This window comes from Perna viridis, chromosome 2, assembly GCF_037379345.1.
Source record: "Perna viridis isolate PV_CMFRI_1.1 ecotype Kerala chromosome 2, ASM3737934v1, whole genome shotgun sequence".
Taxonomy (NCBI): domain Eukaryota; kingdom Metazoa; phylum Mollusca; class Bivalvia; order Mytilida; family Mytilidae; genus Perna; species Perna viridis.
Window position 1 is genome coordinate 36,375,681 of NC_142446.1, and position 26,099 is coordinate 36,401,779.

The 26,099-nt window shown below is 31.8% G+C and overlaps 3 protein-coding genes and 1 long non-coding RNA gene across 7 annotated transcripts in view; 3 read left to right on the forward strand and 1 right to left on the reverse strand.

The window, feature by feature from the left end:
• The first annotated feature begins 6,004 nt into the window (after window positions 1-6,004).
• LOC148624849 (kelch repeat and BTB domain-containing protein 8-like) lies at window positions 6,005-13,827 on the forward strand. Its single transcript, XM_088567850.1, has 6 exons — window positions 6,005-7,076; window positions 7,316-7,508; window positions 7,952-8,149; window positions 9,534-9,634; window positions 10,235-10,372; window positions 11,712-13,827. The coding sequence occupies exons 1-6, from the start codon at window positions 6,005-6,007 to the stop codon at window positions 11,903-11,905; spliced, it is 1,896 nt and encodes a 631-aa protein (XP_088423976.1). The 3' UTR covers window positions 11,906-13,827.
• The window catches only part of LOC148624850 (uncharacterized), a 29,120-nt gene continuing 9,052 nt past the window's right edge, over window positions 6,032-26,099 (reverse strand). Inside the window, exons 3-7 of one of the 2 annotated variants that reach the window (XR_015919794.1) lie at window positions 22,167-25,291; window positions 18,316-21,902; window positions 13,549-16,755; window positions 7,902-8,124; window positions 6,032-7,189 (exon numbers count right to left, since the gene is read on the reverse strand). This is a non-coding gene — a long non-coding RNA (uncharacterized LOC148624850). The remainder of the gene's footprint in view (window positions 7,190-7,901; window positions 8,125-13,548; window positions 16,756-18,315; window positions 21,903-22,166; window positions 25,292-26,099) is intronic. The other variant, XR_015919795.1, reaches the window with a different exon arrangement.
• Window positions 16,117-19,711, forward strand: LOC148624851 (uncharacterized). 2 transcript variants are annotated; one of them, XM_088567855.1, is made up of 9 exons: window positions 16,117-16,371; window positions 16,475-16,577; window positions 16,903-16,968; window positions 17,302-17,336; window positions 17,641-17,707; window positions 17,958-18,020; window positions 18,342-18,481; window positions 18,689-18,708; window positions 19,113-19,249. In XM_088567855.1, coding segments are annotated over exons 1-9 (750 nt in total). In that variant the 3' UTR covers window positions 19,114-19,249. The 2 variants fall into 2 exon arrangements, with proteins under 2 accessions (XP_088423981.1, XP_088423980.1); XM_088567854.1 differs by lacking the exon at window positions 18,689-18,708 and having other exon boundaries at window positions 19,113-19,711.
• LOC148624852 (uncharacterized) lies at window positions 20,624-25,183 on the forward strand. 2 transcript variants are annotated; one of them, XM_088567889.1, is made up of 7 exons: window positions 20,624-20,785; window positions 21,239-21,299; window positions 22,186-22,271; window positions 22,522-22,603; window positions 23,177-23,248; window positions 23,766-23,890; window positions 24,851-25,183. In XM_088567889.1, exons 1-7 carry the CDS (start codon window positions 20,624-20,626, stop codon window positions 25,121-25,123), a joined length of 861 nt encoding a protein of 286 aa, XP_088424015.1. In that variant the 3' UTR covers window positions 25,124-25,183. The 2 variants fall into 2 exon arrangements, with proteins under 2 accessions (XP_088424015.1, XP_088424016.1); XM_088567890.1 differs by having other exon boundaries at window positions 24,872-25,183.

Genomic DNA, 26,099 nt, shown 5'->3' on the forward strand with positions numbered 1-26,099 from the left:
TCATTGAACACCGCATTAAGAACTAATTCTATTAGTTCAAATTATAATATTAGAAGTAAATTCTCATTGCTCAAAAGTATAGCATAGTCTTTTTTTCCATTTCAAGGTGAACGTTTCAGACGCCTTTATTAGTTCATTACTGAACATTTTTGTATATATGCGTATATAAGTTCCTTGGTCTTCAACTATAGGTAGCAAACAATAGACAGGAATTCTACACAATTCCCCCAATGGGGAATAATCAGACGGCATGGTATTCTTATCTTTTCTCTATTGGAGATAAAATCTAATTTGGTTATAATGTTTAGTGGTGGTTCGTGTATTTTTACATCTTTCTGATAGTTGGTTTAACAAACTGGATTAATATAACACAAAAGTCTCTGGATATTGATATCCATTTAGTTGCTCATTATAACATTATGAATTTTTCTACTATAAACCGTAAAATGTTAATATTAAAGACATTTGTTACATACTTCTTCATACATAATTTAGCATGTTGAATAGCAGTTTATGGTACATTCACTACATGTACATGAGATTCCTCTCCTCTCCTTTTCTTTTTTTTCTTTTTTTTCTACTTAGTAAACTTGTTTATGAAAAACAGAATACAACATTTTTTTTCACCATTAAGCATTCATTTATTTTTTTCCTGCCACAACAAAAATATTTTTAAAAATTTTTCTTCAAAGTGAAATTAATATTTTTTTTTCAAAAATATCCCAGCCCCCTCCCCCCCTCAATATAAAAATGGTCGGTGCCTAATGTCGGAGCTGGGAAGATACATACCCATATTTGGGCCTTTATCTAGAAGGTTGCATTTCGCTACATATATATCAATTAAAAAAATGATCAGTTCACAAATTTACAAAACCAAACCAGACCACAACTAAAGTAAAAAAAAATATTAAAACATTCCACTAAAAAACAAAACAAAAACAAAAACAAAAGAATAAAACAGAACTTTAGGAAACGAATGCTATAACACAAGTTATAATTTCAGAATATGAACTCCAACAAATATGGGTATCCTCTTATTTGTAGCAGTCGCCAGAGCCTATAGATTTTTTAAGCCTGGTAGCATCTGAAATTATCTCTTACATCGCCACAGGAAAATAGTTCCATCGATAAACCCCGTTTAGGTTAAAAGCAAACACTTAAGTCCCCTTTACAGTTATTTAAAAATATCAATTTTAATTTCATGTCATTAACGCCAATAGACAAAACCAAAAAAAAAAAACTCCGACTGAATATGTTGATTAATTTGGTTTAATTAACAAAAATCCAATTTAAATCAGTTGACCTCTAACTTTCTATCATTACCAATTGTCCACTTCCTTCTATTTACATGACTAAACCAGTCGTTTACTTTCGATATTTAAGTTGTCTACAAATGTTAGACGCATAATAAACCATTTGATATTTAAATACAAAGGAAAATTTTATGAGATAATACAATTTCACCAGTCCCAGAGATGAACAGCATGATTAAGAGTGATGATGAGTACCATTCAAAAGATCGGTCTTCATATTTCATGCGGGGGGTGATCCAAATATTTACAAAAAGAAGGCAGTGATTCCGAAAAAGAAAGGAGTTCCACGTTATTATGAGTGTGACTCAACGCCCGAAACCATCATAATGTATCCGTCACAGTTTCCTGCATTTTCAGATCAGCAGCATTTATAAAAATAGGGAGCCTTTCTTTGCACTTAACCGTTATGCCGGAAGAGCTTGTTCTCTATTATTTAGCCACAGAAGACAATCTATGAACGAAAAAAGGCCGATTGAAACGAACTTAAACCTGACTGCTAGATGGAAAACAAATTGTGTACTGATCTTAAATCTTAACAGATTTTTTTTTAAAGTAAGATCATCGTCTAATGCCTTTGGAAGATAACAATCGAACTTTTACGGTGACGTATACATTTTGATAAATGCATTTTTCCAGGAATGTGGTAAGTCTGCGGTGTGGTCTTATTGTTATTTGTAATAATCATTCTATTTGATTATTTGGTCGTGTTTGCAGAAACTTTATGTTATTTTAAAACTAGATGTATCTATGGTTGTATGTGGCGATAAAGTTGTAGGTGATAGAGGGACCTATAAGTGCAAAGCTAGTGTTTCCTTCATCTGGCCTTATTGTTGAAATCGTATTCTAAGACTTTGGCGTTTATGTGACAATTTGTTGCACCTGAGCTTTATAGCATATCAACTGAGAAAAAGCTGCAGCTAGATTTCAACGATTGCTGCTCAAGTTTGAATGATTTGACCAAGGATTTTTATATACCAAGAATTGGAATCCTGCGCAATTTTACATAGTACGATAATAAATATGTTGCGTGGTGCAATATACAGCGAGATTACCCATGATGCATTTCGTTGATGCTGAGCCAGCCCTGTAAATGGCGGACGATTTCCATCGCTTCAATATTTCATCACGATACATATAGGTATTCTGACCCATATGGTTTGAAAAACAAATTAAAATATCCCACCTAAAGTTGCCTCCAGACCTTTTCAATGTTTTGTTTGGATAAATACCTCTATATTCGAGACCTTGATCTCTTATCAAATTTTCAACCCTGTCGTGCATTCGAAGGCGTACTTCCTTCTTCATTAAAATTTAAACTCCTTTTTCCAAACCCAATCAATCGTCATAAAAATAGTACGAGGGTGTATACAATGAGTTTTATAGTTGTAGCTTTCCCTGCATTTGTTATATTAATGTTTATACAATTAAACCTTTGTTTTGACTCCTGACTGCATGGCCCCGCCTTGGAGGGCGGTTACCCTCCTCATTTAAAATTTAAACTCCTTCTTTAAAATCTGATCATTCATCATAAGATTTATTTCAAATTGACCAGAAACGGTCCGATGGTGTATTTAAGAAATTTTGTAGCTGTAGCCTCCCATTCTTGTGTGATATCAACGTTTTTGTTTGACCAACTGTTGATGTAAAAAAAAATGGCGGTCAGAGTCACGCCCTCGAGGAAGGCATCCCCCTAAATTAAAGTTCTAATTCCTTCTTCAAAACCCAAACGATCATCATAAAATTTGTTTTAAATTGATGAAAATTGTCTAACGGTGTATATAAGGATGTTTATAGCTGTATATTCCCCTGCTTTTGTGATATAAATGTTTTATATGATCTACTTTTGACTATATGTGCGGCAAGTAGCTGTGGCTAGTATACTGAAATCTCGCAACGCGAGATATTGCGATAATTTACGCGATGCGAATCCTTTTATGTTTAACTCCTTGATTTGACAGACAATTTCGACCTGTAGTTCGCTAAATTGAATTTCGACTTATAAAAAATGTTGGAGACGAGATTTGTTTTCATTCATCTAGATAAACTGACAATGAACCTGAATATAACGCCAAACTGGTGCACTGCTCCGATGTCATGTGAAATTTTAAAGATCATTCATAGGCAGAATCATGGTGAATTAAAATTAAATGGTTTATTTTCGACATAATAATAAATTGATTCAGTATATGAGTACTTGGATTTAATATTACGGAACAACCGTGCATCTTCCCGACTTTACACTAGAAATTAGTACTACAGATTCACTTCCGGTTGTAATTTTTGCTGTAATTATTTTCCTCCTCCTGTTGTTTTGGACATTCCTGACCGTTGACTGTGTTTTCGATCATGTTTTCGTGGTGATTTGAAATATTTATTGAGATGCTTAGTTAAAAAGTAATTTTTGATTGTGGTATTATCATGTAACTACTAAATAATTGGTGTATTTAATTTGTGTACTACAAATTACAATAATTGATAGTTGATTAATGTACTACATGTATAGATATTGTAAGTATTATACGATTATTGGAACATGGTATCATAGCATAACATAGCATGCTATTTGATACATTTTTTTATCTCTAGCATTTCTGGAGTAGACTTTTTGATGCATTATTGCCATTAACTAATTAAAACACGGGCTTGGTGAAATGTATTTCAAGAAACATATATGCTTGCTAGGAAATGGGAACCTTGGAAAAAATCAAAAGGGAATTGATGAGTTTTCACCGCTTTTTTACAAATTGGATTTTTTCTGGCCTGAAATTGTGCTTTGACTAATTTTTTTATGCCAGAATTGAGTTAATACATTGTATTTCTGTAATAAACCTCCCCTACACTCTAAACTTGTCTTTAAACATCAATTTTACCCAATTTTTTTAACCAGATACCAGACGACGGACACCTACTATGACCGGAAAGTGAAATTTATTGGCTCAGTATGGTCTAAAATGTGTAACCTGTACCAGTACCGACCCAAATAATGTTTTGCTAAAATATTCATTCTTACGATATGTTAAGAAATGAAAACTGCATGAGAAGTGGAAAAGTATGTTTCGATTCATTTTTGGTAAAGAAGCATACTGTAAGAATGAATATTTTAGCAAAACACTATTTTGGTTGGTACTAGTACGGGTATGGGTTACACATTTTAGACCATACCTAGCGCCAATACTTTCACTTCCGGTCATAGTAGGTATCCTTCTTTTGGTATCTGGTTAAAAAACTGGGTGAAATTTATTTTTAAAGAGAAGTGTAGATTGAAGGGGACGTATCAGCTCGATTTTGGCACTAAAAAAAAACTAGTCAAAAGCGCAATTTCAGGCGAGAAAAAATCCAATTTGTAAAAAGGCAGTAAGCAACTTGTAAATTCCCTTTTGATTTTTTCCGAGGTTCTCATTGCCTAGCGAGCATATATGTTTCTTAAAATATATTTCACCAAGCCCCTGTAATTAAAATTGTTAAAAGTCTGAATTTCCACTTTATACTCCTTTGTAACCCTCTTCTTTTTTATTTGAATATTCAGTGGTCTCATGTCTCGTTAGCCCAATTTAGAAGGGCGCTGCTTCCTTCTTGCCTTTTGCAGAGCCCTTCTGCCCTTTTAATTTGACCCAAAACCTCTTGTGCCTTTTCATGTTTCATTATCATTTTGTTAATTATAAGAGCCATTAATCTGATAAAAGGAGTAAACAGGGAAGGGAAAGTTTTTATGACCTGTAAATAATTATTGAGAAACACTGATCAGGTTTATCTGATGATGATCGACAAATAGAAAATTGATCCCGATCGGATCTTATCGCAATTTTGTTGTCAGCCAATCATATGTTTAATACATGTAATAATTAATTTCTACTGCACCATTAATTAGATAAATGCTATCAATTTAAAAGGTCTAAATTGTATTGCACCATGTGTGTAAACAATTGTGATTTTATATGTGTTGTCAGTTACCTCCTCTACAATTTTCAATTTTACTGTATTTTCAACAGCACAGTATATTTGCTAAAAGTTGTGTTGGCAATAGTTCTGGAAAATGCTATTTCTTTAAATTAGTGATGATTTTGGAAATTTGGTAGCAGCAATCTTGATAATTTGTTACATAAATTTCCTAAAAAACTACATGTATATCTCATTCGTGGTACATGTATGCAGTAAATGTAATGAAACAAATATCCAAAGTTCAATAGATGGATGACTTCTTATCTCTAATAATTGGTTATGATATTATGTTTTCTGAAATGTCTACACACAATGAGGAATGCATTGATTATAAAATGAGTAAGAGAAAATATGAAAAAAATCCTCAAATACAAAATGTGGAAACGAAGACAAACAACAGAAAAAACTACATTGCAAAAATGTTACATGTACCTTCTCGAACATGAGGAAGTGCTCTTTCCTCCACTGGTGCCCTGGAAATGTCAGTGATATAGGGGTTATTTAGTAAAAATGATCAGATCTTCAATAAAAAAATGAAATCTTTGCAATAAATATGGTACAATGTATTTGCACACAATAAATGATAATACATGTAGATGGAAATATGGCTTTGAAGCTTTAGTTTTTGATTGTACTCTTTCTGACGTTTACCAAAAAATAACATTTGCATCATATGCCTATCATTTAAATAGATTATTATTTACATATAAGTAATACATTTATTTTCAGATTCATAGTTATCGGTATAAGCCATGGATGCTGGTGATAGTGTTGTAATAGTTGACTCCCAACAGAGTCAGAACTCAAGTCTGATTGACTCAAACATCTCTCAAACCAGTGAACAGGGAGATGGAGGCACACCATCAAACAACTTATATCTTGACAAAGAAAGGGCTCACAATTTTCTGAAAGGATTTTCAAAGCTTTACAGAAATAAAGAATTTGTTGATGTAACCCTTTCAGTAGATGGTAAAGATTTTCCTTGTCACAAAAATGTTCTTGCTATATCTAGTCCTTTTTTCATGGCTATGTTTTCGACTGACATGGCTGAAAGTCATCAAGAAAAAATTGCATTGCATGAAATTGACTCTTTGACAATGGAATTGGTACTGGATTATATTTATACTGGTCAGGTTAATCTATCTGAAGACACTGTACAGCATCTACTCTCAGCATCTAATCGATTCCAGTTGTTATCTTTACGGACAGGTTGTGCCGAGTTTATGATGAATCATATTACAGTTGTGAATTGTATTGGAGTATATTTTTTCGCCAAAGCTCATGAATGTGAAATATTAGCTCTTAAAGCTAAAGAGATAATCAACAATCAGTTTTCAGTATTATGTAAACAACAGGAATTTTTATCACTGCCTGCTGATAAACTGGTAGAAATTGTTAGTGATGACGATATCAATGTTACAGTTGAAGAAATAGTCTTTGAGGCGTGCCTTGAATGGGTGACTACAGACAAAGAGAATCGACAAAAGCATTTAATGGAGATTATGAATTGTGTTAGATTTGCAAACATAAGCTCTTACTATTTCTGTGATCGAATTGACCATAGTCCACTCCTCAAAGATTGTGAATCTCTACGCAAAATATTAGACGTTGTGCGATACTACCATATGTTGAGAAATCGCCAACAGGAAATGGATCTGAATCTTATGCCACGACAGGGCATGTCATATGAACGTGGAGTTATGATCATTGCCAATCCATACACTGAAGATTCTCTTAAGAAGTTTAACAGCATGGAACTGCTTTTGCCAAAAACAGGAGATGTTATTTCGATCTGTAAACTCCCGCAAAGTTTGTATACTCCAGGTAAAAAAATGTACAAACAGTGATGTACATGTAACTCATCATTATAATCAACTGCCTTTGTTTCCTTTTTAGACATTATATCACCTAAAGGCTGCATGTTTACACTAATTGCTCTGAAAATATCATATGATATGGGTCATCTGAGTTAAAAAATGTCCACTAACGGTAGAATACTTATGTTTGAATATTTTATTTAATGAATGCAGATAATAATCATATGATATACTTGTATATTTTAGGATGTGCAATAACAGGAGAAAATCAGGTATACCTGGCTGGAGGGGCCATCAGGAAGATCAACTACAGAGGATCTATAACCACGGAAGGAGTGTCTAACAACTTTTACATGTTTGACCAGTTGGAGTGTACATGGCAGACAAAAGCCAAGATGAACCTATGTAGATATCAGTTTTCCCTGACTGTAGTTGATAGGTATTTAAATACTACAGTTCATGTGTAAATTTTGTAATTTTTTCTGCTTTCTGTTGATCAAAGGACTAAGTGTATTGTACATTTAGGTTTTTTTTTACCCTGACTAGTTTGTATTTGCAAACATGGTAATAGAATGTTACAAGCTGCATATTTGTGCTTGACATCATGTAGGACTTTACAATGTAAGAATGTTTTCACCCATAAATGTATCTTTTCCTTTGTATAGTATTTGAATATCATGTGCATTGAATTATGTGTACATATACATATGTATCTATACTTCACAATACATATATGCATTAACAGATAAAAAATAAAAAAAATACTAAAGTGATTTCCATGTCAGTGTCTTCTAAAGACATAATTAGTTACTTATTAAAAGCTGTCACTTACAAAGGCAAGAAGTCCTTTTTCAGTTTGTTTTTCTAATTTATTAACTTCAGTTATATGTTTGCTATCGGTGGACAAGACAGTACAGAAATCCTGAGTAGTGTAGAGCGCTATGATCCCCACAATAATACATGGATGTTGGTAGCACCTCTGCCGAAACCTTTACGCTTCATGACATCATTAAGTTACAGAGGAAGGTTGTATGTGTTTGGTGGTGAATCTACAACTGATGTAAGCAACTCAGTCTACAGGTATGTACAAAAAAATGAAGTCTTTGAAAAGATAAGGGTATGGGACTTACCTTACCATTGTAAGCAGATGTTGAATTCACCTCTAAAATTTTAATTCCAAACTACAATGTACATTTTTACTACCAACCTGTAGACGGGGAACTTTTTAAAAAATTTTAACATAATTACTAACATGACTTAACTATCACTCTGATATTTTAATATTTGTTCTTTACTATTAGTTTTATGTGTACGCTTTTGATTTCTCTAGTTTTTAAAAAAATTCGTATGTGTCTTTTTTCCTTCTTTATGGTTTTTTACTTTGTCCATTGTTTTGAAAACTGGATATTCGTTCAACTTCTATAACTATTCATTTGACTGATAAAAAAAGGAAGAAACACAAGTTTGTGGATTCTCAAATTCGTGGTTTTGAGATCTCGTTTTTGTTGGGAACCAAATTTCGTGGTTTGGTCTATACACAGAAACTGTGGAAATTGGTACCCCACGAACAATAGTACTTCGACAGTACACAAACACCACCAACTCCTCTGGTGACTGATAACTAAGTCCAGATCACCACCAACTCCTCTGGTGACTGATAACTAAGTCCAGATCACCACTAACTCCTCTGGTGACGGATAAATAAGTCCAGATCACCACTAACCAGTGTTTTTGGACTTTTTCTGACTTGAGGGTCATCATGACCCTTTGGTGTGTATTTTGAGGGTCAGATGAGATTTTGAAGGGTCACATTTTCAAACCTTGAGAACTTTTTGGGGCTTTGTAAACCCAAAGTTCAGTAAAATTGCCATGTTTTTTAAATGATCTGAACATCATAATTGCGCAGCCCTATTACTTACCATTCAGTGTAATGTAAAAGTCCGAGAGTTACTCCATATTTAGAAAATCGATACACAAACAAATTTACTTTCACTTTGAATTGTTGGAATTCAGAATTTGTTCAGCGATAGCATGGGGGGGGTTCAGTGTGACCCTCTAGGCAATTTTTTTGGGAGTCAGATCACATTTTTATGCGTAAATTACGCAAAGATTTGCGTTAAGGGAAACAGTGACTAACTCCTCTGGTGACTGATAACTAAGTCCAGATTTACAATGAATCACTCTGCTATACATGATGTGATCACAATGCGTGTGCACTACTCAGTTCAAACTTGTTAACATTCTAACAAGCCTCTCTACTAATTTGCATAAAGAGATTTTATTTGAAGTATTGAGTAAGGCAGAGTTGTGGAAGCTTTGAAATAGTGAATATACCATATGCACAGGGATTGCACAAACCCATCTTACAAAGCATATTTTTTTGAAAAAAAAATCACAATATACTGGGAAACAGATACTTTATAATGGTACATAGCATTAAAACAATTACATGTGTATTACTCAGATATGATCCTACAGATGATACATGGACAGAGTTACCTCCAATGAATACTCCCAGAGTTCTGGCTGGAAGTGTTGTTTACAAGGATAAAGTTTATGTTATTGGTAAGAATAGTCATAATGGCAGGGCCTAATCTAGAAGGAGAAATGAGCAAAAAACTTCTCTTTTTTTGTGATGACTTCTCCCATTTGTCTTTGTAAAAGATTACATAGACAAAAATGTCAGTATTGTTATTTTCAAACAGAATTTAATTAAACTTCTCCTTGTCATTGATGTCTAGATTAGGCCTTAGTAACGCTGTCTATTTTAGACAGGTTTGTCATATTTTTATATTGATGTTAGAATGATTGTCGTCAATGTTACAGTTGTAGCATTTTCAATTGATTTTAGAAAGGCAAGTTTATATTTATATCTCATTTTATATATTTACAAGCCAAAGCAAATAGTATTGTTTTAAAATTTCAAAATGGAAATAATGGAGAGAAAAAATTTGTGCAGACTGCAATGAACTTTTAGTACAATATAACTATTCAGAGGTCATTCATATCATTTTCTGACACGGTAAAATGCTGTTGCATTTCAAACATTTCATGTCCAAGTTTGATTAAAATCTAAAATGTGAGGTTTTTGCAATTCTTTCTCAAATTGTTTGAAATTGAAGATTATATCATGAAACTTATAAGATTAGAAATTTGACATCCTAGGTGGGAATTCAGCATTAAGTGAGAAGTGGAGGAGAGAATTTTTGCCAGAACACTGTGTTAGTTCAGTGGAGATCTTTGATCCAGAGAACCAGACATGGAGTCCAGGACCAGAGTTGCCAAATGCTTTATGTGGTGCAGGTATTATAACAAATAAAATGCATTTTGGAACGATTGGCATCTGCCATTTTAGATATTTTTATTTGTGAGGTTGAAGAAGTGGATTGCAACCATATTGCATGTTCTGTTCTGTCTTTCTGTTTTGCATTTACATGTCTACATCTGTTTTTGCAAATGACATTTGCATTAAGTAAAGCATAATTTCTTAAGCCTCATTTTGCTTTTTGATTGTCAGATTCACTTATTATAAATATTGATATTTAAATTCTATGTAAATATTTTACACACTTTGAATTATTGAGAAAATCTTATTGAATAATGAGTTTCAATATGTGTGTGTGGTACAGGAGTGATTACAACAAATCCATGTACATGTATTTAATTATACAGTTTATTTTTATTAATTTGTTTTCTGCATTATGTATTATTTACATGCATAAAAATTCATATAATGTCAAATAAATGTAGGAGTTGTCTTTTCCTTGAACACAAACAATCCAGATAAACTATATAAAATTCTACAGTGTAAGTTAAACAAATTTGTCAATGAAATATCTTTGTCTGGTTTGCTGTTATAGTTAAAAACCCTATCTGATGCTGATTTTAAGGTCTGTCAGTTTGTATACCTAAGTTTTATTTGATCTGTATAAAAAGTGCATTTTTTGGATATAAAGTACATGTACTAAAAGTCATGAAGTACTACAGAGAGCTAAAAACTAAATAATTCTGTGAAAGATTTCTAATCTTTATCATTAATTAGATTTTTTTTTACACCTTTTCTTCTTTTCGTCTATTCCTAATGAAGACACATGTAACAAAAATCTACATGATAACATCAATTCTTTTTTTTTGCAGTATTGTGCATATTATGGCTAAGTTTGAATCCAAACCATTATTTAAAGGAAGAATTGGATTTCAAGCAAATTATTTTTCTAACCTCTATCATACATTTTGGAGGGGGCATGTGTCAAATCTCCCACAAGAATTAAAAATGACCTATAAAAGTAAAGATAGTCCATCAAATGACTCATTAAAATGTTGTAGGAAGGCAGTTGTTAATGATGCCTTTTCTTTGAACCATTATTGAATTTGGAATGGCTACTGATTCATGAGATTATGACTACAAAAAGATCAATAAAACATATTTAGGTACATCAACACAGTATTGTTTTGCTTTCTTTAACTATAAATTAAAGATTCATTTTAAGGTCCGGTGGGAGTAAGAACCCCCCCCCCCCTTTTGGGCAAAAAAAATATGCATTTATTGGGGCAAAATATCACCAATACTAGCTTGAACCCCTCCCTTTTCAAAGTCTCAAGACCTATACCTGAAATTACAAAATATCTATCTTTTTTACAGGAATAGTAAAGTATGGAAATACAATACTGATAGTTGGTGGAGAAGATGACAAAAGTTGGATGGCAGGACTTTGTTGGTTAAAGGAAGATAAAGGAAGACAGATATGGACAGAGGGACAGGAACTGCCAACTGTAATGAGTACATTTGGTTGTGTAGTGGCTAACATACAGCATGAAGCACTAAAAAGTCAGTGATATTAAGATTTTCTTGCCAGCTGGGATTAGTAGAATTATGTAGTTTGAATAAGAATTGATATCAGAAGGGACCGAAGATTTGATGTATTTACTCTTCATACAGACAGTATTGTTATGTCTTATTATTGTGAATAATTGGATATTGTTATAAAACAATATTTGAAACTAGTAATTTGGCATTGTCATCGTGATGGAAATTGGATTTTCACCAGTATCACAAATATTGAAATCCAACGTAGTCTTAATAGCATACTATATAAATCTAACAAATCATCAACAAAACCAATACTTTTCTGAATTTTTTGTGTAAATATCTTGGACAGAATCAATTTTTTGTAGATATCTTACATGCTGTATTGAAAGATAATCATTGATTTATTGGCATTGGCGGGTCCTTTGGGTGAACTGTTGGTTGGAACCCTATTTTCTTGAAACTTTAATAAATTTCACTCATTTTGCAGGGTGGGGGCATAAATGACCAATAATAACTCAACACAAAGTCTGAACACCTGTGAGTCTGAACATTTTTGATTATGGCAAGAAATTGTATAGAAAGGTTAAGAAAGAATATTTTGAAATGTGATTTGGTTTTGGCATATTTTCTATTCATACAAGGTTTGGTTTAAACCAGTTTATGTTAAACATTGTAGGCATTTACTATATAATCACTTTTTCATTGTCTTGGATTAACACAGGAGAATCATGTTAAAATTTGCATGATATACTCCTCAGTCTGCAGGAGTTATAATGTGGTCATAGTGTCCCTTCTTTCATTGGTCCCTTAATTTGTCCATCCACTTTATTAATGCAGTATTCTCTACAACTATGTATCACAGCCACTTGATATTTTGACAGAAGCCTTATATAGGCATGCCATATTATTGGCATAGGTACAATGTATTTAAAGAAGGCTTCAACATGCTTGCAATAGAAACAAACTAAAACACCCCCCTTTTTTCTGTGCTACAAAAGGCTTCAACACAGATTCTGCCCTGGCTGTACCATTGCATATTGTGGTATTCAATTTTACATTTAAGAGGCATTAACTTTCCTTTTGTTTATATTTTGACTGTATTGTTAATGTGGTAGGGAGCAGGGATATCCTTTAATGAGCTTTGTTTACTGTTCTTCTATGCACTGACCAGTTGTTAGGATAATTAATTTGAACATGTTACAATTGAAAAGAATGTGGTTAAACAATCATGATTTGTAAATTGTATTTTTGTATGGCGACAGATCATAAATACATTATGTGATTAAATTTTGAATGTGGTTATCAGTAATGTTTGAAGAGATACACGTTACTGTAAAAGTACTTTTGTTCGTCTGTACCAATTTTTGTGGATTTCATGGTTGACTCAAACCACAAATTTATATTCCAGACAAAATACATATTTTCCATTTATTTGTACTATGAGATATATCAAACCACATAGAATCCATAAACCAACAATTTGTCTGCAATCCATGAAAATTGATATCCATGAATAAAAGTACTCTCACAGTACTATTTAATTACATGTACAATGAATCATGCTTCTTTTATTATGTTTTTTTTTATTATGAACAAATACATCATGTACTTAAATTATAATTGTGGATATTGATTATGTTTGTGTTTGAAGAGACACTATGAAACTTACATGTAGGACATGTACATATAGTGCTGTATGAAAGAGATGCTGTTGAAGCATGGATGTGCAGAATGTGATGTTAATCTTGGAAACAAACTGAAACTCAAAAAAATCCATTAGAGGTATTGCATTTTGTGATAAAAGTGTTTAATCAGTCAGTTTTTATCTGTGATCATGTGAAATAGTCATGAAATTGTAACTGAGCTGGTATCAAAACATTTTACATTTTGTTGTTAACTTTCTTTTTGTTTGACATTTTTATAAAAGAAAATATGATAAATACAAAAATGTTGTTGTTGCCTGTACATAAGAGTTAATCACTATGCTGATCTAACACTTTAAAAATACTGAAGTTTTTATTCTGGTACAAAGCAGGATCAGTATGATCAGTTACTGACTGTATACTAACAATATGGAAATATTTTAGCAATTTGCTGGGTCAATAATTTTGTGGATGGACATCTTAAACAAATTAATTTTTGTTTGACTGATATGTTGTGACTAAAAGAGGTATGTTTGTTTAATATCAGACTTGGCCCTGAAATTCTTCTTGGATATTGCAACAATGTATTATGTATGTAAGTGTGTGCATACCTGCCCAACAAAACTGTTTTTGTTGTTTACACTTGCATAACGTAGAAAGCTTTAGGTAAAAGGGAGTCAAAATGTGTAAATTGTACCAAATTGTGGAAAACACTTGCATTTTTCATTTTGTTGAAGAGATATCAGCCACATGGGTTGACAACTTAAGTAGTCAAGCCATGAAAGCCTGATGTGTCAAAACCACTTTTGACAAAATATTTAGTTTGTTGAAACATGATGAAAAATCACCTATTAACTCAAAAAGTTCAGAAGAAATTATTAGAAATTGCATCTAATGATACTGTGTGATATCAGTCGACACATATAATATGCTGTAACAGATTGTAAATCTTTTTTGTCTGGGTTTACTCATCTTTTTTGACACAAAATTTCAGTAGCATTACTAGTATTTTCACTAAAAAATACGGTCAGAAACTGGTATAAACACATCCCTTTTGCAATTGAAACAATATTTTTTAAAGAAATTGATAACAAGGAAAGTAAAAGTAGAAAGTATTCAACTATATAATGTCAGAAGATGAAGATAAAACCATGACAAAAGATAACAAAACAACCTCACCCCCCCCCAAAAAAAAAAAAACAAACAAAAAAAACAAAACAAAAAAACAAACTAAAAAAAAAACAAAAAAAACACATAGTAGCCGAAAGATATCAATGATAAAAGTGTTCTTATTCTACTGATGTTGTAAGCATTAACCAAGATGGTTTAGACATTAACAGGAACTCTTGCTGAAATGTTCATCCCATGCCAAGTGGTCTAAGGGAGAATTTGTAGTTGTAGCTCATAGTTCCTTATAGACACTGTCATACCATATTAAGCATATTCGATGAACTTAAAGGTTCACCTAAAATCTCAGAAGATACGACATCTGTTTTTTTCAAACCTCCTAATAGCATATCATGTATGATGCAAAAAAAACGAAGGAAACAAAAAACTCCAAATAATGTATTTTTATCATCAATGTGAATTCCTTAAAGATTTTAGACTGTTAATAGCGTTAACATTTGATGAAACTTGTTCATTTGCATGGTTGCTAGGTAACCCAGTACTATGGAGATGTAAACAATATATGATTTCTTTATTTTATTTTTACAAACCTTTTTATAACATTATAAAAAGACACTCTCAGTATCATTTAACTTGAATAAATAATTAAACCATTAATTGTGAAAAACACATATACACAATTTTACTGGCTTAAGTAAGTTTTAAAGGCGAAATTTTAAAACAGAAATTATATATTAGGGTTAAATAATGAAAGCAAAAAGGACAGACATTGAGCATTAAAACATTTAAACAAAATTTCAAAGCAATGACATTCAAGACGTAACTGAACATGGTAGCATGGAATAGGTGCAACGGTAGAGGCCTTATGGTTTTCACAAATATTTAATGTCTTAATGGCTTTTTTAAAAAATGAATTTGTTACGTCTGAAATTCGCTGTTAAAATTTGTTTTGAAGACATTAAAATAAAATTTCTACGGCTAAGAGCACAAAGCTTTGTGTGTTAAAAAAGAATTTTGAACATTTGTTAAAATAAAATGTTTTGATATAGGATACGTACTAAATTTTCCATTAATGAATAATTGCTTGCGAAAGAAAGCAAATAAGATTAATTAAGTCATTGCATTTTCTATAATTTCAAAATGAACGGTTAATGTTACCATTAAGTGCAAATTCAAATAAAATCTTTGATAATAATTGATTGTTTGCTGATAAGTACAGCAAACAGGACCTAAACAGCCTTTGCCAAAGTAAAGCCGAGACGATTTCTTGGTAACTGGATGGATATTGATAACATTAAGAGATTAAGGCACACGATATCATACTATATATACATGAATTATGATATTCAAATTTACATTAGTATAAAAGTAAGTGTGCAATGTTCAGTTGTACACATGCTGATAATGTGTTAATAAACAAATTTAAAACAGTCCTCATAATAACAGCTGGTGACTGATTCTTCAATATGAAAGAAGTCACTTGGGTTATTAAACAGGGAGATCTACCCTTTAACGAGGAAATTCAATCAAAAAGAAGATTCACATCGAAAGGCATATGTAGCTGTCTGGCTTGTTTTGCTTCACTTTGTTCACTTGCATGCGCAATTTACGTTTGGATAACGTTTACCAAGATTGACGAAATGAGGAAAGACCTGACAACCCTGGTAAATCAACCAAAAGATTTCAACAGGACACTTTACCAACACGCATCGTTAATGATGGTATGACTTAAATTATAATTCTATGCAAAACTGTTTTTGATGAACATACTATTTGTCAAACTTCATAATTAAAATAGTTCTGTATAAACTTATTTTTTTCCAGAAACTTCAGTTTGACCATGTAACAGCAATTGGTACCCAGAAAAGTATTGATCACTTACCGCCTTCGTCGTCACGAACCTCAACCTCGCCTCTGGTTTCTTATGGTATATAAATGTGAAATTTTAGTCATCGTTTAGTAATATAATGTTATTATTTAATCGTAAATGTTGTCATTACGAATAAAACAGTTAACTTAGGGGCAGTTTTAATTTCCATTTTCCAGTTGTTCATCAGGTAATGGTCATTCAATCAAAAGATCACTGACATTAATTATTACACACGCTGTAAAATATCGAAAGAGAATGATAAAAGTGTTTTTTATTGGTGATTTATTTTATATCAACGAGCTTTTTCTTAACATAAACACTAATAAATCGTTATGAGGTAAAACAAAAACTTGTGAAATATTTTCAAAACTATCTCTTTCAGATGAGAATACAAATATTTCAAAGACAAACGATGACATGCAGGATACAGAAGCTGGAGTGATTGAAGGTACTACTACAGTAAACTATCCTAGATTTTGCTACCGTAACAACGGATTTTGAGAGAAAATTCAAATGAATTTGTATACCTTTCATGGCATTTTTAGGTTAAAACAACTTATATCAGCGCTATGTCAATAAATTTTACTGTTATTTGATTTAAGTTCCTGACTTTCACTCTGTACATTCCATCATGAAATTACTAAATTGCATCGTTTTATTTTTGCCGCATTTTCTTGTTAACAAAACTAAGGAAAATCAATTTCTTTCGAAAAAAATGGAATAAACTGTACAAGGAAATTGTATCTTCCATATTGATAGAGCACCGATAATGATTTTTTAGAAGCAGACGTTTCCTTAGATGTACCATTTCAACAAGTAAGTCATTCATACTATTTCTTCAATAAATGTTTTTGACTTAAATCAAAGCAAAGCACTTTAAAAATAGCAGAACTCATTTCAAAGAAATAGATTAAACTAAATCAGGGAAAGAAAAGACATAAAAAAGCAGACGACAATAGAATGAATTACAAATAAAAAGTAAATACAGGAATGCAAAATCACATTTATAGCCCGAAAGAAACACATTTTTTCCCTTCTTCATTAAAAATTAGATGAACAAATATTGCTTGCTGAAATGATCATTAATAACCTAGTAACACGTGAAAGGTATTTTTTTCAGCCAGCTGCTATACATTTTGTACCAAACGGAGTGACACTACATAGTATACAGCATGAATTTATCAACAGTACGTATCTATCGTCAACATTTGAGGCTATCAAGTTCTTTTTTTGTTTTGAAATTGTTAGTCATTAGTCGTGATGATTAAGACAGTTGACTCTTGGACAGTGGCAGATCAAGAAATTTATACAAGGTAAGGTATTAAAGGTAGCGATTTTTCCTAAAATTTTCAAGAACTTCTCCAGCACAAAATGGGGTAAAATGTTCATAACTGCTGGTGCGATTACTTAATATTAAGTGTAAACTGTATGTTTCAGATCAAATGTGTATCAGCAAATGGAGTGGTGTAGTTTGTAGAAATAATACCTATAGAAGTACAGGTAAAATATGTTATGACTTTTTGATGCCTTCAATTTATTAAAGTGGTCACAAACAAGAAGTCGTTTTAACTGTTACAAAGCAGTGTGATGGAAATATTTCTTGAATTCCAAAAAAAATAATTTCCAGATTATTATAAAAACAACATTAATTATGATGTTAGTTATATAATATGGGTTTCGTTATTTTAGGAACCCACGATGAACACATCCATGACCAACATAAATAAATCATTAAAACAGACTGTTACAAAATATTTAATGCAACTTTAAAACAAAATCACGTTTGGATATTTACCATTTTCTATGTCATGACACATACAGGGTCGAACCAAATCATAGAGTTTTGGAAAAGAGCCCCATGGACACAATCACACTCTGCTAACGTTCTCCAGGTAGGAACCACCGGAAGTGGAGGTGTTTACAGTTTACAGACGGGTGGCCTGTATCTTCTGTATCTAAATGTAAGTTTCCTCATATAGTTTTACTAAAGGTTTGAAGTGAATAAGATGGTACTTTAATTCTTACTCAACTGTTGCAGTTTAATATAGCATATTGGTAGTTACACCATATACAAAGAATGAGAATTGGAATGGAAATGAGGATGTCTGTAATTGATTAAAATCATGAACTGTTTACTTACTGTCCTTGGTTTCTATTCCTTGTTACAGAAACATAATATATGCTGGTGGTATGTATTCATCTACGTTCTCTAGAAATTAACAATCAGCATGCCCATAGTAAATAAATCAGTATCTCGAACTAATACATTTTTATTTATCAAAACAAAAACAATAAAAATAAATACACACTGACTTTCATATCTGTTTTTTCTCTCCCAATAACATTCACGGTTAAATTCGTGAGCGATTATCAAGCAAATAATATGGGTTTCTTTATGATTAAAGAGAAAATTGTTTTCGTCGCTCCGACCTTATTAATTGCCATACAACCCAAATAGCGAAATAGAGAGATAAACCAATAAAGCAAACTATATGCACAAAAAATTAAATTGTACGCACATCTAAATTAGTGTTGCGCTTTCATACACACACGCGCACACACACAGAGTGATATATGGAAATCAACTTTCAGATTTTGATCAGCGCTACCCACTCAAAACACGATGTTGGAATTTTCATATCAGATACCAAGAAGTTAATTTGTCGGGAAAACTTAGACTTTATACGCGGATCTACCTCGACAGCAAACTACGCGAAGGCAAAGACATGTAGTGTCATTGGTGTGTTTTACATCGAACAGAATCAGACAATTAGTGTTAAAATCATCACAAGGAGCACAGAAATTTATATGGATAGCTACAACACGAACTTTGGTGCTGTTTTGATTGCATAATGTTACTCAGTGTTGAATTCAAAATCATTGTGTAAATAGAAAAAAAATATATTACAAAAACTAAAACATGAAAATTGCTTCGTTATTTTCATTTGGATATGCACTCAAACAATTGTAATATTGGTACACTTAAGTAATATAATACTCACTCTTGCAGTACAGCAGCATGAATTTTGACTTGACCCAATTATTTTAAATAATATAATATTATAAAAGCTTACAGATTGATAGACTAGAATAAAATGAAAGGTTTCAAACCCAAAGATAGAAAATTCTATCATCTATTCAAAGAATTTTATTTGTTTTTATCTTGACTATAAAAATGACTTATTCATTAATGTAGTCTTTCATTATTATTTCACAATTATTTGAACTTAGTCTTTCGAGTCTTTCAGTATCAGTCCCCGTAAGAATCGGGCAGTAAGTGAAATATGGTATGAAAATCCCATCATTTTAATATGTAATTTGACTATTTGCACCATCAGAATAAAAAAATTAGACAAGATTTTCCATTGAGTTACAATTTCATTGAAACACACTGAAAATGAACATTTCAATGGCAGATAACTCTATCAAAAACCTAATTTTTCTAAGATTGTACTGAAAAAAAAATTGAGCAAATCCAAATCCAGAGAACAAATAATGGTCTTTTCAAATACAGAAAGCATTTTTGAGTGATATTTTATTGTCAGATCAGTGGGGTTTTGACATACATGTTCCTGATTTTTCCCATTTTGCCTGATTCTTACAAACACTTACACTTAACTTTAATATAAGTAAAGTGGATAAACGTTTCATTTTAATAGTAAAAAAACAATTACAATAGGTGATTGCGGATATATCTTTTTGACAGTCTGAAAGTATTAAGACAACAGATTACTTCATTTCATACAAAATATTATTCAATTTTTCTGTTTATAGAAGATAAACCTCCCAGCCTATAATGTTTGCTCTTGACCTCCTTGCTCTATGAACGATTTTTGACAGACAACAAAGACGATATTTAAGACTTCCTTATTAGTGCTGGAAGCGCGTCCACCTTTAAGCTATATTTATCTTCAATAGAAAGCCAAATCTGACACCAAACAAGGCCGTCTATTTACTATGTCAAGGTAGTAAAGGCGGAAATCGTAGTGCGTATCACAATGGTAAAAATAGTAACAAACTAGCTCTGCGAAAATACATCCTTTAGCATTTGAAATATGATCATCAACTGCGATCACATATTGACTTCAAATTGAAGCATAGTCATGAAAAATTCTAAAAAGAATGCACCGTCCTATTTTGTGTATTTAAATTCGATTGGATGTACCTTTCTCTTTGTTTACATTTTTTGGTCGGCCAAAGAAATAGCGCGACTTTCAAATGACGTTGATGTTTTGAGAAATGCAGACCTCCACGAGAACACAAAGGTAATTTAGTTTAAATGCTTCAGCTTCAATGTTTAAATGTCATGAACAAAGAGCATTAAGTTTCTATCCATTGATCCTTGCTTTTATAAAATAAGTATATTAGATTTATATGAGCAGTTATGTAATTTTAATGTCAATTGTTCTTCTAAGCCAAATTTATCTATAGCTCAAATATCTTTCACTCTGTGTTACGAGTTGCCATATGTTAATTTGTGCAAAGCGTACATACAGTTCGATGCACAAGGCAACGAAATTAATGTAAAAATCCATGTTACTGTCACTCAACTAATGCACACATATACATAAACATGTAAATTAGTATTTCTACTTTAATTATGATTCAATTACAACCGCAAAAAGGTGGAGAAGGCTTACCTTATGACAAGTAGAATGAATTATATCGGACGTAATTCGTTTGAAGTTTTAAGTTAATATTCATTTTTTATCAATTAGGATTTCGGATGGTTTTATAAGAATAATGAGCCCTTGCGTTTCCGAAGATCGACAGGAAAGGGTAATTACACATTTAAAACAAATATAGTATGGGAAAGGCGCCAATTTGTATGACAGCGAGTTTTTGTATAAGCCAAACTGAATGTTAAAATCCAAGCAACTATCACTCAGCCAGTGCACACAAATACATACATATGTAAGTTAGTATTTCTACCGCGTGTAAGATTCAATTACAAAGGCAAACGGTTTCACTATCATTATTGACAAATATAATGAGTTATATCGGTGGTAGTATTACTGTCATCTTTGGTGAAAGTTTGAATTTTACGGTCACCTTTTGGTGAAAGTTTGACTTTCTGGATTTAGGTTAGACGCTTGTGCATTTGTTGTGTTCAGCATATCCGTTCATTTTTTTCGTTGAAGTGCCGAGATGTTCTATTTTGGCCATGTATATAACCAGAGTTTCCGAGGTTTAAAATTGTTTTCGTTGAAGTGCTGAGGTGTCCTATTTTGGCCGTGTGTACAACCAGAGTTTCCAAGGTTTAAAATTATTTTCGTTAAAGTGCAGTTAAAATCATTTACACTATTTTGAATGGTTTGAAAAAAAAAACGGACTGGCATTGAACAAATAGGCTTAGTAGTACTTAGTTATACACATGCACTCCTAAATGAAACAAATAAAAGAATAAAAGAATTAACTAAGTAAAATCAGAACAAAGATATGAATTATGCAGAGCAATAGAATAATTTAAATACCCTTTTATTCATATCATTCAAAGAGACGTTCTTTTTTGTGAAGGTAACAGAATGGAGAGAACTTATACAATGTACTTTATTCTATACAGAATTGAACAGTTTTATCAAATACATGCTTAACAGTTAAACATTTAATTTCATTTTCTTAAGATGTAAATAGGTTGTGACTTACCATTATGATTAACTTCTAGGCAAACCCTGTAAGAAAGAAAAGAAGTTTTTGAAGAAATGTCGAGGGAAATTAAGAAAATTGACAAAAGTGAACAAAAATAAAGCTGTAAGTACAATTCCTTAAACAAAGATGTTCTTTACTGAAATAGAATGTTTGAGGCTACACAGGTTGTTTTTATCACTTAACATTTTTAAGCAGATAACAACACTTAGACTGAAATATGGCGGTCTACGTTTTGCATAAAAACAAAATTTTCAAATGTGCTGAAAATGATACTAGGTATGGAACAATGTGCAGTCATCTGAATATACGACTATAAAAAACCCACGTAACTACCAATTAATTTTCGTTTCAGGAAAAATTCAAAGCTGTGCAATTGACACTTGATTTTCACATCAATTCCACTATGAGACGGAAGCTCTACTCAACAAATGATAGTAAGTTTTAGTAAGTTTGTAAACACGCTTTGCTGTATTTCAGTAGATTCCTTATACCGACAGTAAATTTGTAAATTTATGTACGATAAAATAACTTGTACTGAAATTATTGCAATGACATAATCACTGCAAAAATGCGAATAACTTAAGTTCGCAACAGTTGAAACTTTTATTATGTAATTACAGAAAACAAAATAGGCGTAGGCATCTCACAAAAGAGAGAAAAAACAAAGAAAAATCACTATTTCGGCTTATAATTACGAAATTGCAATTGTTAATGTATGCAATAATTTCATATTTTGCAGTAGTTGGAATAAAGTATACTTATATTTAGTAATTTTAAGCTACAACTACATTTGTATTGATAATTTCAGTAACTGACAACATAAAGCTTTTTGTTCAAACACGTTTTCAGTTATAAACTGAACAAAAACAAATATCAAAAGAAAAAGTCGACATGTGTTTCAGATATATAATTATTTAAAAAAATGACGAATTTTCATTACGGTCTGTTTGCATAACACTTGAAGAAATTAGAAAAACATTTTACAATGTGAATAGTAAATATTTCAGAATGTTTTAATGAGTTTGGCGGCACTGTCTGCTACAATAACAAAACATATAAAAGTACATTAACAGATTCAGGTAAGCTATAAGCATAGGAAGGTAAGTATTATCGCACCAAAACAATTACCACCACCACCATCATCTGAAAAAAAAGAAATGAAAAACGAGAACTATCGATAAGAGAAATATTTAAAAAAAAAAAATAGAATATTAAACTTTTTAATGAAATACTGACTCTACCAATTAACCAATTATTCTTGCTTATAAACTTAATTCGCAAAGACAAGATTATGGAAAGCAAGAAAACAAAGCTGTACCACCATCAATGGAGCACTGTTACTACTTTTATTGTGTTAATTTTCGTGAATTCTTTTTTTCTCGGTTGCTATTTTTCGTACTTATTTCACCATTCGAAAATTTTGTAATTTTTTTTTTCAATTGAAGAGACAGTTGAATGATTAATACGATAGAGAAGACAGAATAAAATAAGCATGATAGTATGATAAGAATGTTATGAATGTGATAAAATATATTTCAAGCTGTTCAAGCTGTTTATGTTCCGTATTATATTATTTTTTTCTACACTTTTTTTCAGAGAGTAATGTGTTTGGTGTACCTTGGAAAATGTTAACCCCACTAGATTGGTCACCTCTCGTGAATACTACAAGACTTGGCGAATTTAAAGTAAAATACGATGGGATGTACCTTGTATTTATAAATGTAAGGATTTAGGTATTTTCATGTTAGTAGTGTCGATGACATAATGTAACAAAAACAAAATACAGAAAACTAAATGAAGTGACCAGCTTATTACCAAAATTATGGGCAAACTCAGTTGAGTTTTAGTCCGCTGCCCAAAGAAGCACCATTTGGGTTGGTTATTATGGTAAAAGACACCTATGGAAATAATATAGTTCCATTTTTAAGGTATAAAATTGATAGCCGACCGAAAAACGAGTTCATATTGACAACTAATGCGACCAGATGTATCTATGTGTAAACTTATCATTTGTTGTTGTTTTTTTTTTTTGGTTAAATTAGCAATATTAGATTTAAGTGTTTGACCCATTGTATGTTGTATATCTTCTTTGCTTAAATAAGCATGCATTCATATTCTCAATGACCATAACACTAATGACCAAAGCATTGAATTAATATTTTTAATTTTATCGAAGAAGCTGTAAATAAACATTACTTTCTTCTTTGCAAATATTAAAATCAAACATGATAATGGTAGCCAAAACGAATCGGGTATAGATGTTCACAGCGTTTTCATTTTCACAATCCTTATATGCCTAATTTCACTTTCGTAGATACTTTCAGCTCTAGGGCAATGATTTAGTCCTTTGATAGATAGAAAATTTTAAGTGAAATTAACATTCTCAAGGTACAGATATAACAATATGATTGCACACACTTTTAAGGTTAACACATGCCGAGTGTTTTTACTACGTGTCTAGCATATCGGAAGTAGAGATAAGATTGCGTAGCCTAGTAATGGCGTTTTTGAGTGAGGTTTTTATACATGCCTTCCATAGGACTCTGATCAAGAACATCTAATCTGGTTTAATTAATGCTTCGAATTAGCTGTCGAATGTTTCTATAAATTATTTTTTCTCGTCTTATATACATAAACTTTATATCTATGGTTGGTCATATTTTACCATTCATTGTTTAAAGATAATCATTATACCAACACAGAGAGATGAGAGGGCAGGGATTTTTATCGACGATCAGCAAATACTATCGTGTCAAGATGGTTTGACCTTTGACCAAATCATTGAAGTAACAAATAGACCACAGAACCTTACGGAAAAATCATGCAGTGCCACTGGTGTTTTCCTACTTATCAAAGACCAAACATTGTCTGTAAGAATTGTAACTCCTGATACCAAAATTAGACTTTGGAATGTTGGCAATAGCTTTGGAGCCATTTTACTACAGAGAAAGTAGTACTGAGGCTGTTTGTATTTGTTATTGATTTGTAAATTAAAGTATGCTTTTTGAAATAAACTAATTGCGTTAGTTATTTTTTCTGCAATGTCAAACTGTATGATGCTATAACAAAAATCTTACATACTTCGAACAAAACAGTACTCCCAAATATAAATGAAATTTTCCCTAAAACGAAAACATAATCAAATTTTATAAAGTAAACCTCAGTACTGACAATATACTACACACATTGCCGTAAGAACAGGTAGGACAACAGAAATACCAATTGAAGAATCCTCGTACAATAATTACCAAACTATGGAAAATACAAGAGGACAACTGGTTAAGAAAGTCATATGAAACCTAAATAAACTAAAAAAAACTAGCAGGACAGATACCGAAGTTGACTACAGGTTCTCAGGAAAATAAGAAAATCGGAAAAGCGAGGTAGCTGTTCCTGTAAAAAAATGTATTTACAAGAATTATTATACATGCCATTTTATACAGTTTGTCCATAATTGTCATATAAATAATGACAATGTCTATACTGGATAACATTTATCGTTAATTATCCTTCTACGAATTGTGCACGGGGTAATCTCATACCTATTTTAATATGTAATTAAAAAAAATGCTTCAGCAGGGTGTATGAAGCCAGTAATTGAATAATTGTCACTTTTAATCAAACCTAGTACAAAAAAAAACGAATACGTTTTCATTTTCTTTGAAGGGAAATAACTCTTACTAGATCATCATTGCCAATTCAAACATGAATGCACAATACGGTTCATTGTATCTTACACTGAATAGAAATATATATGTTCGAAAGATATGTCGTTTTTTTGTGTCTATTATTGTATAAAACTGCATTGATTATCTGATCAAAAGGCAAATTTATTTGTTTTCGTTTATGAGTGCAATGAGGTTATCTAGAGTTTTAAGCAAACTAATAATATTTCTTCGACAGTAACGCACTAATTACCATCTTAAAATT